The 12,827-nt window shown below is 50.6% G+C and overlaps 1 protein-coding gene across 2 annotated transcripts in view; it reads right to left on the bottom strand.

The window, feature by feature from the left end:
* The window catches only part of LOC144094103 (cell adhesion molecule Dscam1-like), a 519,023-nt gene that overhangs the window by 315,885 nt on the left and 190,311 nt on the right, over positions 1-12,827 (bottom strand). For both annotated transcript variants that reach the window (XM_077628014.1, XM_077628013.1), the window contains exons 12-16: positions 11,566-11,979; positions 10,249-10,410; positions 2,916-3,197; positions 1,507-1,626; positions 1,267-1,368 (exon numbers count right to left, since the gene is read on the bottom strand). In XM_077628014.1, the coding sequence (XP_077484140.1) occupies positions 1,267-1,368; positions 1,507-1,626; positions 2,916-3,197; positions 10,249-10,410; positions 11,566-11,979 (1,080 nt within the window). The remainder of the gene's footprint in view (positions 1-1,266; positions 1,369-1,506; positions 1,627-2,915; positions 3,198-10,248; positions 10,411-11,565; positions 11,980-12,827) is intronic.

Here is a 12,827-nt window from a genome sequence, read left to right on the forward strand (position 1 = left end):
GCGCAGCCGAAGTGGCGAAATTTTTTGTCGAGAACATCCTGCTGCGACATGGTGCTCCATAAGTCCTCATCACCGACAGAGGAACGGCTTTTACAGCAGAGCTCACGCAAGCCATTCTGCAATACAGCCAGACAAGTCACAGGAGGACAACTGCCTACCATCCGCAGACGAATGGTCTTACGGAGCGCCTGAACAAGACCCTCGCCGACATGCTATCAATGTACGTCGACGTCGAGCACAAGACATGGGATGCGGTCCTGCCGTACGTAACATCCGCTTACAACACGGCGGTGCAAGAAACAACACAGATCACGCCATTTAAGCTGGTTTACGGCAGGAACCCGACGACGACGCTCGACGCCATGCTGCCGAACGTCACTGACGAGGAAAATCTTGACGTCGCTACCTATCTCCAGCGCGCCGAAGAAGCTCGACAGCTCGCCCGCCTGCGGATCCAGAACCAGCAGCGTACCGACAGCCGACACTACAACCTGCGACGACGCTACGTCGAGTACCATCCCGGCGACCGTGTTTGGGTATGGACCCCGATACGCCGACGAGGACTCAGTGAGAAACTATTGCGACGCTATTTCGGACCTTACAAGGTCATTCGACGTATTGGCTCACTGGACTATGAGGTCGTGCCAGACGGCATTTCGCATTTACAGCAACGCCGCGCACGATCTGAAGTGGTCCACGTGGTGCGCCTGAAACCTTTTTACGGACGCTGACGAACTTACTTATTTTTGCTGTTTTATTTGCTACGAGTGCTTTTCTTTATTTCGTTTGTTTGCAGCATCAGGTCGATGCTTTTCAAGAGAGGGGGTAGTGACACGTGTCATTTATCTTTATCGGGCGACCACGTTTCGCCGCCTAACAAGTGTTATCGCACAGCCAAGGACGCGCCTGCATCTATAAGAAGTTTCTGGCAAGTCATCGATGCTTCTATTCGCTGTCTGTTGTAGACGAACCTTATGTTATCTGATTTCATCGCCTGACGCGAATGGTGTAGAACTTTGTGGAAGGCACGCGGGTCCCAACGATTAGTCTGGAACATTCGACGACTGCTATATAACAGCCGACGCGCTTGACCCACGGATCAGATTTTCGACGATCGCCGACCGTGCTCGCCGCTACCGTTGTGCTGTAAGTGTAGCCTCTTTTGTGGGCACAGTTTCGCCCAATAAAAGTTAGTTTGTCTTTCACAGTATTGCTACTGTGTTCTTCAACGTCACCACCACGTGACAATACAAAGGCTATTCTTACCAGCGCTTTGCTCCTGAGCGTTTTTGACAAGCAAGGAACCATTGGCGTAAATTTCATAATCCGGGCCTGCCGTGATTGCACTGTACCCTGGGGTTCCATACACTGCAAAATGCAAGAAAAGTTAGCCGCATAACTTCTGGAGCTGCATCACAGAAACGCCAAGCCAGCAACAGTAACACAAAAAGATTGTAATGTATTTTACACGAGGTACAGGAGAGGTGATCGGGAGGGTAGCCTTACGATTCTCTCGTTCCCAGGTGATGGTGGGCAAAGGGTAGCCATCTGCCCAGCAGTCCATGCGAACGCTCCGCCCGAGCAACACCGACGCATCGCTGGGTTCAATCACCCACTGAGGTGGCACTGCACGTATAAAAAGGAAAAATATAAATTAAAAACCAGAGAAAAAAATACTGTGTAGAAGGTAGCCCGTCGTTCGCTTGCTTCGTATGCTGACTGGCACAACTTTCTACAGGAGTAAGGATATAGAGCGCAATGAAAACAAAGTCAAGCTTTAAGCGCGCGAGAGGATGAGGAGGAGGAAACAACTTTATTTAGTCGCCTGCAGAACGACACCATGACTAAATGGCGCCGCGACGCGGGCACTGACGCCTTCTCAGCGGGTGGTCTCTACTCAACTCCAGCGCGTGTTACTCCCGCGGTCGGTCGCCCAGAGGGGCAACGTTCCGTCGGTTTCGCTCGGCCTTTGCCTTTCAAGAGCCGCCGAGAACTGCTGGACGGCCCGGGTTTAGATTTAGTGGTCATTACATTCCGCCGCAGCCGCGAGTCGCGGCGGAATTGTTGCACTTGTCGAAGCTTCTTCGGATAACTTGGTGCAATCCCATATTACGAGCGTCAGGGTGGCCTTCTCCCGCTGGCACACATCACTCGCTTATGCCTTCGGGTACACATAACCTTCTAACTCAGAGGCACCGACAGGGACCTAGCTGAACCCCCTATTACTGCACCTCGTAAGCGTGATTCCAGCACTTTTAATCACTAAATCTGACTGGACAGTCCCTAGGAGCTGTCGGTGCTGCCGAAGGGAAAACCTCTTTGCTTCAAGTGACGAAACAAAGTAACGAAACAGCGTTATGCATCCGACTAGCGGCGGGCAGATGTGGCCGGAACGAAGCACTAGGCACAAGAGCAGCCAAAACACTAAAAGAGTTTATTCCCCGGCGAATTCTTTCACCAACCCGATTCTCAACAAAGTGGTTTGTACGACATATCAATACCAGGAATTCAGGACAGCGCCTAGCCAGTGCCGCTAAGCCTAGCGGCTCTTAGACCTTAAACGGTAATCATTCGGCCGTCCTTTCTTTCTTGCGACAGGGATGTTGTCAGCACGCTATCTCAGTGCTCAAAGCCAGGCACCACGCCAAGGTAACTATAAGCGCCTTTCCTGCGTGCATCGTAATGGACATGCCGTGACATAACATCGGCGCTGGCGGCACATCACAGGCTACTGTCTGCATCGTAGGCGGCGTTCTCGGCGGAGCACCAACATACCATTCTGGTATTGGTGTCGCAGTGAAGCGAATGACACAAAGCGAGAAAATCGCTCTCAGACCGATCCCACCCGCCGACATGCCGTGATCATCCGAGAACTGCTCAGTGGCGTGACAGCGAGTAGGCTTAGGGATGCTCACCCTGGACGACAAGCGAGGCGCTGTGGCTTGCGGAGGCGGCCGCGTTGGAGACGACGCAGGAGTAGTTGCCGTTGTGGCGCACCCCGAGGCTGGTGAAGGTGAGGTCGCTGGAGAAGGCGTCCGTCTGGGCGCGTACGCCCAGCTCGGCGCCCAGCGGCCGGCCGTCCTTGCGCCAGCCAAACTCGAACGGCGGGTCGCCCGAGATCACTGTGCAGCCCAGCCGGGCACGCATGCCCGCCTGCAGGCCGCTCGGGAAGGAAAAGGGCGCGATGGTGGGCCGCACTGCGAGGAAGGCGCCGCAGACGACGGCGGGAGGGTTTAGCGTGGCCGAGAACCGGAACTGAAGCGGCTTGCCTCAGATTTATGATAAACAAGGAGATTTTTGCTGGTCGTGTACGTTCAGCGAGACTCCCATGCGACAGTAGGATGGCAAATTGGGCTTGTTGAGTGATGATCACTTTGAAGGAAAAAAACACAGCGCCAATAAAAATGCAGGACGACGAATAAGAACTGCACAACGCAGGCACTGTCCATCACTTGAATTTAATTTCTGGCAGTATTACCTCAACGCAGCTGCCGAGTATAAAGCGTGGGTTAGTTTTGAACATATCCGTACGAAACATCATCATCCTGGCGAGTCGAATTAAATCTTCTGCTGTGCAAAGAATTGGTCAAATGAAGTACCAAAATTAACTATCATGAGTTTTAAATTACGTGATCTTCAAAAACTCTGTTCATAAATGGAACATCAAACATTAGGAACACATATGAAAAAGCAGAAAAGACGAAAAAAGAAACGACAGGCTCGGCAGCCAGTGTTAATGTTAGAGCAAAGAATGATTCCTTAAATTCCGGTCCAGTTTTGAAATAGCGCATTCTTCACTTTAGTACTTTCTGGAGCGAAAAAAAATGGCCGGCACAGACAGCTGTCAAGTCGAATTGCCAGGACAGCTACACGAACTGTGGAGCAAGAGAAGGCTGTCTGTTACAGAAATTTAATGCAGATGAGAAAGAATACATCGAAAATAAATGCAGCATTAAATTAGCTACCGGCCGTCTGACGTCAGCCACCAGAACAATACTGGTTTATTGTAATGATACATTGAGCATGTATTAATCTGTACAGTCGGCTGGGCCAGAGCTCCTTCTCTTGCTGCTCAAAGCGCCTTCGCTGCGATGTAACAGACAGTGGCTTGGAATCTGTGGCCAGCTCTTTGCGTCCGTGGTTGATGCCATAAAACAAAAATAGCGCAAGACAAAAAAATGTGCGTAGTGCTGCGATTAGAAAGCTGCGGTAATGAGTGTAGATTCGAGTTTATGGAAGGTACCATATACAAGCGTTCGTGTTTAACATGTAAAGAACACGCAGAGCTAAAATTTATTGTATTTCTTTAAGAAGAGCGGCAGAAACAAGATGATAGTTAATTATACTGAGTTAACTACGAACGTATACACAAAGTGCGTTGTGAAAAGCAACATCCGTAGAACAAAGGCCGCCTTAAAGATATATTTTGAACATCTCCGAGCGGTGATAGCACTAAACTAACATGAACGAATTTTTGAAGCGTCCATGTCTTCATGTCTCCATACATTCCACGTACGTGGAACGTCATCAGAAATGAAGAACTTAAAAGAAACCGCTTGTCTCAGCCTACGTTCTTCGTCGCTTAAAGTAGTTTTGGTGGCTCATACGTTAGTATTAACCTGGTATTGAGTGGTCAGGTTGAAAAATTATGTTCTGCTGCGTAACGCGTGAAACAGAGTGACTTTATGGCGACTCAGAGCTTGAAAAATGTGCACAGTCTTGTCTGTTTTACGAAATGAGCGCAAAAGGCTTTTATTTTTTATTGCTTGAACATTTCTTTGCAGTGCGTGTTATGGCATACATTTACAATTCCGCTGCTCGCATTTTCTACGAGTGCGGCGAATGCAAACAAGCTTTAAATCTATTTATTTATTGCGATGTGCACACTAACATCCATTAGCCTTTCAAAGTGGTGCACACAGAGCAATGAAACGGAGAGGAGCAATGAAAAAAATAAAAAAAGAGTAAGAAAAGAGCAATTAAAACAGTGAAGACGATTACACTGAGAGTGAATGATAGAAACAGTTAACAGACAAACGGTGTTAAGAATCCCAATGAAGACAGCAGGTTCCGCCCGAAAGATTTTAAATCCTGATGAAATATATTGTCACGTAGTGGTGACGGCAGTCGAAGCAGCGATGAAGACGGACGAAAGGGTCTTCTAAAAGAACTGTTTATTGGGCTGACTTGCACCAAAAATGGACTGAATCACTCGGCGGCGGCGAAGCGACAAGCGTGCTCGGCGGTCGTCGAACAGAATGCCCGCCGCTGTCGGCCGTGCTCAATTTAAAGCTGATAGCGAACATTCGAGATAAAGGGCGCAAAGTTACTAGAACATTCCGGAACAACGTAGAATCAGCTTTGCCTGGCTGCGATCAATCGAGATAAATCTAGTCGCGTCTTGCGTCGCAAACAAAGCGATAAGGTGGTGTCGCGGCAGATTTGAAAAACGAATAAACACTGCAAATATTCGCGGCATTACTCCCCTGTCAAAGAAGCATCGACCCGATGCATTAAAACAAATAATGCGACTAGTAAGGGAAAAAAACGGATCTTGCGAAAATAGAGCATGGAAATGCAGCGGCCTTTAGCGCGCATATTACGGCTTCAGACGGACTACATGGACAACTTCTGGTCGTACGCGGCGTCGCTGGGATGCAGTCATTGCGTCAGGGATGACTTCATAATCCAGTTCACCCAGCCGACGAAGAACCTTGTACGGGCCGAAATAGCGGCGCAAAAGCTTTTCACTCAATCCACGGCGGCGAATGGGCGTCCACACCCAGACTTGGCCTCCTGGCTTGTATTCCGCGTTGCGTCTTCGTAGGTTGTAGCGTCTGGCGTCGGACAGCTGCTGATCTTTGATCCGTAATCGGGAAAGCCTTCGAGCTTCTTCTGCGCGTTGAAGGTAGGCGGCAACGTCGACGTTCTCTTCTTCTGGGTTGATGTCGAAAGTGGGCGAGTTCTCTTGGTCAGGCGGATCTTCTGCGGAGGGGTCGGAGAGGGCGAAGGAATCTCGTACGTCAGATATTTCGTCGTAGAAAGCAATCGTCGTTCCTCTGTTAATATGCCGGTATTCTTCGCTGAAGTTAGCAGTACTTCGGCCTGGCCATTACGGAAATGTGCGATGCCTCTTGCGATGCTGATTCCTCGGTCTAGTAGCAACTGCATGTTCCCCTCGATGATGGCTTCAGTGTTTATGGCTTTCGTGGCTCCTACGGTCACGATAACGCTTGAACGGGGTGGGACGCTCACTTCTTCCTCCAGGACACTTAGGGCAACGTGATTTTCCCGAGTTTTCATCGAAGCGATGGCTTCGTCCGTCGAAAGCGTGATTAGCTTAGATCGCAGGTCGATGATCGCCTGATGCTCATTAAGGAAATCCATACCCAAGATCACTTCGCGGGAGCATTGCGGTAGCACAACAAAGGTGGCAGGATAGGTATGTCCTTTGACAGTCACTCGCGCTGTGCATCGTCCTGATGGCGTAATGAGGTGGCCCCCAGCGGTGCGAATTTGTGGGCTGTCCCAAGCCGTTGTGACTTTTCTGAGCTGCGCACCGAATGTTCCATTCGTCACCGAGTAATCGGCTCCTGTGTCGACTAGAGCGGTAACTTTCCGGCCGTCGATAGTCACTTCTAGGTCGGAGGTCCTCGCTCTTGCATTGCATGTCGCTCTCGGCGTCGGGTCACGGCTTCGTCGCGTATGCGAGTCGCGGGTTGGGCGTGTGGTCGAAGCTCCTCTGGGTGGCGGCGTCGATTTCAAGGTAGCTTGCGTCGTGGTCGAGGTTCTCATTGTGTGCGGCGTCGGTGCAGCGAGTGTCGGTTCTTCATGCGGCGTCGCGGGTGCAGCGTCTTCATGGGGCGTGGTCGGTGGAGGATCTTCGGCGTTTAGCTCGTGAGCATCCTCACCTCCAGAGGTTGCTGCCTTTAGTTTCTTCTACGGGGGCTGGGCGACCTTCCTCGTACCGCGGCTGCGTAGCTGCGGCGTGGCGAAGCAAAGCGCGAGGTTGACGGCGATGGTGAGCGCGAAAAGCGGTTCGGCGTGTACTCTTCTCGACGCAGGTACTCGTCGATTTCGTGCGGACGTTGTCCGAAGCGTGGTCGTGGGGCGTTAACGGCAAATCCTCGAAGACCGATACGTCGGTACGGGCAGTGACGAAGAATATGGCCGGCCTCACCGCAATGGAAGCACAACGGCCGGTTGTCGGAAGTCCTCCAGGCGTCGCATTTCCTGGGGCTTGAGCGTCGGTCATAGGCTGGGCGGGCGGGGCGGCGTTGTGGAACGATTGGCTCATCTCGGGGAGGACGTGGGGGTTGTCGCTGGGGCTGAGCAGTACTTACTGCAGCGGCGTAGGTCATGGCCTGGGGTTCTGTGGCCGTCGGGGTGCCAAGTGCCTGTTGCACTTCTTCCCGTACCACATCCATCAGAGTCGCTGCTTGTGGCTGTGGGGAAGATGGCAGTAATCGGCGTAGCTCCTCTCGGACGATTTCGCGGATAACTTCCCGCAAGCTGTCGCTGGTGGTGGCCGGCGTGTCCGAACGGATTGCACAGGCAGAGGAAGGGCGATTGTACTGCCGAGCTCGAACGTCGAGGGTATTCTCAATCGTGCAGGCTTCTTGCATAAACTCCTCGACTGTTTTTGGCGGCTGGCGGACGAGGCTTGCAAAGAGTTGTTCTTTTACGCCGCGCATTAAAAACTGAACTTTCTTTTCCTCGGTCATCCCGGGATCGGCGCGGCGAAATAGGCGCTTCATCTCCTCGACGTAACTGCGGACGGGCTCATTCGGAAGCTGGATCCTGGACTCGAGGAGTCGTTCGGCTCTTTCTTTCCTCACGACACTGGTGAATACCTTCAATAGTTCTCTCTTGAATAGCTCCCATGTCGTAAGGGACGACTCGTAGTTTTCGTACCAAGTGCGTGCGGAGCCATCCAATGAGAAAAAAAACGTGCCCAATCTTTGCCGCATCATCCCACTTGTTGAATGACGCCACGCGCTCAAATTGGTCCAACCATTCTTCAGGGTCTTCGCCTAGGGATCCATTGAAAGTTGGCGGCACCAGCGGCTCCTGCAGTATGATCGGTGTCGACATCTTTGGCGAGGTTGCAGTGCTGGTAGCAGCGTCTTTTCGCTGTCTGGTGCGGTCCGGCAGTTTCCCGAACTCAGGCTCCTCTCCCTGGAGACGTCGGCTGGCTCGCTGAGCTGCTGGTTCGTCCTCGGGTGTGAAGCGCTTAGGGCTGGGTTCACGACTTGAAGGGGGCGTCCGGAACATGGAAGTTACCCCGCACCTCCACCAGATGTCACGTAGTGGTGACGGCAGTCGAAGCAGCGATGAAGACGGACGAAAGTGGGATGATGCGGCAAAAATTGGACACGTTTTTTTCTCATTGGATGGCTCCGCACGCACGTGGTACGAAAACTACGAGTCGTCCCTTACGACATGGGAGCTATTCAAGAGAGAACTATTGAAGGTATTCACCAGTGTCGTGAGGAAAGAAAGAGCCGAACGACTCCTCGAGTCCAGGATCCAGCTTCCGAATGAGCCCGTCCGCAGTTACGTCGAGGAGATGAAGCGCCTATTTCGCCGCGCCGATCCCGGGATGACCGAGGAAAAGAAAGTTCAGTTTTTAATGCGGGGCGTAAAAGAACAACTCTTTGCAAGCCTCGTCCGCCAGCCGCCAAAAACAGTCGAGGAGTTTATGCAAGAAGCCTGCACGATTGAGAAGACCCTCGACGTTCGAGCTCGGCAGTACAATCGTCCTTCCTCTGTCTGTGCATTCTGTTCGACGACCGCCGAGCACCCTTGTCGCTTCGCCGCCGCCGAGTGATTCAGTCCATTTTGGGTGCAAGTCAGTCCAATAAACAGTTCTTTTAGAAGACCCTTTCGTCCGTCTTCATCGCTGCTTCGACTGCCGTCACCACTACGTGACATCTGGTATACATTTACAATTCCGCTGCTCGCATTTTCTACGAGTGCGGCGAATGCAAACAAGCTTTAAATCTATTTATTTATTGCGATGTGCACACTAACATCCATTAGCCTTTCAAAGTGGTGCACACAGAGCAATGAAACGGAGAGGAGCAATGAAAAAAATAAAAAAAGAGTAAGAAAAGAGCAATTAAAACAGTGAAGACGATTACACTGAGAGTGAATGATAGAAACAGTTAACAGACAAACGGTGTTAAGAATCCCAATGAAGACAGCATTTTCCGCCCGAAAGATTTTAAATCCTGATGAAATATATCATGACCACATGGTTCCATGATACTATACGTACACATCATTCATACAATGGGGCTTATTTTGAGCGATGACACGTCAAAGACACGGCTGTGTCGCAAGGACTGCTCTGGCACCCGAAGCTTGATCAAATATGACAAGTGCATGCAGTCACTACGTCCATGAAGAGGAAGAGAGGAGGAAGAGAAGGTCTTGAGACTGTCATATAGTCTCAAAGTCGATTAGTTTCAGAGCGCGCCGGGCAGCGCTGTAATCATGTCGTGGAACAAATAAGCAGACCGCGCGACCAATGGGATTCTTCACAAATATTTTCTGCACATTTTCGAGTTTTGCGCCGAGGTGCGGACGACCAAATTACATACAACGGAAGCATACTAAGGTATCAGCAGAACAAGACTCCGGTGCAGAGCAGCATGACATGCAGTATTCCGCAGTATCCTGCATACGCGGGTCACCGTGCCATGTACGCTCAGGCTTCTGCTTTTGACCTCCAGATTCTGAGGCGAGGAACGCAACTTAGAATCTAGGTCAACACCAAAGTCACGAACAACGAACACCCTCGTAATGACCTGATTGTTGAAAGCGTAAGAAATCTCAATGGCCTGTGCCTTGCGCGTAAACGATGTCATGACAGTCTTTTTTTTGCGTTCAAGTTCAACTTATTTCACAAACACCGCCTGTGCACAGAGTTCACATCCTCTTGGAATACGCTGCACTCACGAGAGGAGCAGCAGCTTACTCGCTGCAGCTTAGGAGTTTTCCGGAGATTTGCTCGAAGGTTGACGTCGAAGGTTATGACATTGAAGTTTACATTACTGTTTTTTATAGTGCAATAGAGATCAATGGCCCTTTTTCAACGCGAGGTTCTAATTGAACAGACGGAACATGGCATTTCGAATTTCGTTATGGAACCAAAACGCCGTATATTTGGACGTGTGCAGACTGACGGCCTGAACAGAATTAAACAAAGAAATTATCCGAAGCAAATCGGTGGCGGCTCCTCACCACGAACGTGGACTTCCACAGAGCCGCTGGCGCTTTGGCCTCGGGGACCAGTGACGTGGCAGGTGTAGGTGCCATTGTCTTCGTACTGCCGCACCTCGCTGACGACAAGGCTGCCGTCCCGCAGCACTTCCTCTCGCTTGCTCGACGGAAGCTGCAGGCCGCCTGGAAGAACCGCGTCGACAAGACGAAAGTTTGGTGCTGCTCGCTGACCCAGTTAATCTGCAGGATTCATCATTTGCACCCGCAACATCTTTTGCCTTGAGCAGAAGCGGGCAAATAGGCCCAAGAAATTCAACTGCCCGAACTGCACAAGTGAGCTGCCTTTTCCATGCCCATACGCGTTTTTGTATTCTGCTAATTGGCAAGTAGTTTTTGCTCGTACTTACACTCGATTTCAGACAAAGTGGTCTGCTAATGTCATTGGTCTTGGGTAATGATAGATGCGCTAAAATTGCAACATTTAGCCCACAGGGCTTAATTTCCCGTGTACCAACTATACTTCATCCATATGGAATAAGCAATTGGACCATGAGTATTCAAACTGCGCTATAAGTTTTTAATGCAGGCTGTACTGGAGGACTATCTAAGCAGTGACTCGACGCAGGCCTCGAACTGGAAATGCGACTTTTCAAAGCATTGCTTTTTCTTTACAGAATGCTTTCCATTTCATTGCAGTCTAGAGTTGACTTCATACCACTCTCCAATTTGTATTCAATACCTGATGTGCAATAATGCTTCGATCTGCTGTATTTTCGCGTAATGAAAACTTCAATTCAAAGCTCTCAATTGCCCCAGTATACTGTTTCTTACAAGCCGACTTAGTCCGGAAGCTTGCTTCTGCTTACCAGCGGGAAAACTGCAAATATTTAGAAAATAAAAAAATGTTTTTTGATGATGATGATGAATATGAATATTTATGGCGCAAGGGGATTTATAGCCAAAGAGTGCCATGACACAAGGTAGTTTCGATTACTTACGGGGGGGAGGGTGGTCAAAGAGACACTTTCCAAGCATTTCAACCCTGATAAGCCGAGCACCAGACCAGGGGAAAGCTTGTACCCATTTATCCCCGGTGGGTAGCCGGCGGTACTGGGGATGTTTATTGCTTGATCAAGTGGTTGAGAAATTGATTGAGAGAAGAATTTTAATGACTGATTTGTTGTTTCAACAACTGATTACCCGCGATTGATTGTTTCACTGTAGCCGCAATTTTCGTTTCGAATAAATGTCACGTATTTGGCCTCATACTCTTTCTTTTAGCCGTGTTCGAGTACCGAGACGGAGACAAGCAGCGAGGAGAACGGTGTCTGTCGGCACCTCTGGTCCAGGAGACCGTCTCCACGGGGTAGCCCGAGTAGCGGCAGTCGAGACGGAGGGGCTCCCCGGCCACGGCGCTCACGGGGGCCATGGGTCGCACCCGGGGCGGACCGAGCACGTTGAGGCGGGCGCCGTGCTCCACGTCGCCGGCGCCGTTCGCCGCTTGGCACGTGTACAGGCCTCCGTCGTCGGGCCGCACGGCGCTGATGTTGACGAAACTGGACACGTGCCCCGGCAGCGCCACCGCAGACGCGTGCGGCGCCACAGTCCTGCTCCTGCCGTCCAGGGGGGCCCCGTCCAGTGTCCAGGAGATGTGAGGCAGCGGACTGCCCGTGGCCGAGCACTGCAGCGACACTGCGCGGCCCGGCTCGGCCGCCTGCTCCGAGAACACCGACAGGAACGTGGGCGCCGAGACTGCGAGCGTTGTTACATGTGTAGTGAGCATATGTACAGGTGGCGCATACAAATGGCTTGCACTGAGTGAAAACGAGTAGTATGAAAATTATACAGGGCAGTGACGATAGCTGGCACTGAAGAATACATACAAGGACACTGCTGATGGCTGGGAAAGACAGCAACAATGTCAGCAAGTGACTGGTCGTATGCAAGCCGAACAAGAGGGCCTTCAGATGTCCGTAGGAGTTGTCAAAGTCTTGGGCACAGGTCAGGAAATAATCTAAAGAAGAACGTAAATGGAGCAACATTTGAGAGCCGTTGCGCTTGCTCGCATGGCTTGTCCTTTGCTGTTTCCCCACTGCCTAGACCTGAACCCATAACTGCACGTTTCTATTCGTCCTTCTTGTTCATCGCTTGAGCAAGAAACCCAAGAAAATTTTGGCAATTGCGCTTTCTTTTTCAATTTTCAATCGATTAGCGAACTTCTCTTTGCAGTAAAATACTCACTAGGATCGATGCCTCTTCATCAATCGCTTGCACAACCATTATCTGGCGTGTGAGAAAGTCATTCATGCGAAGTTTTTCATGCTAGCAGTGGAAACGAAAGCACGGGAAACAAAAACACAAAGAAAACATAAATTCGCATGTGTTTTCTTTTCATTGAATTCTGGGCACCTGTATTTTAATTTCTGCATCTTCGTTTCCGCCCTCATATTTTGGGCTGCTAACATTAATTCGAACAAGATGGACCTATTAGCCCCCATAAAGGTACTTCTGACGCACCTGAACGTGATAATGGAAACTAATCATCGATAGTGACCGCTCGTATGGGCCTCTGAGTTGATTAACAAAGTAGTGAACATGCA

The sequence above is a fragment of the Amblyomma americanum genome, chromosome 6 (assembly GCF_052857255.1).
Source record: "Amblyomma americanum isolate KBUSLIRL-KWMA chromosome 6, ASM5285725v1, whole genome shotgun sequence".
NCBI classification, from domain to species: Eukaryota; Metazoa; Arthropoda; class Arachnida; order Ixodida; family Ixodidae; genus Amblyomma; species Amblyomma americanum.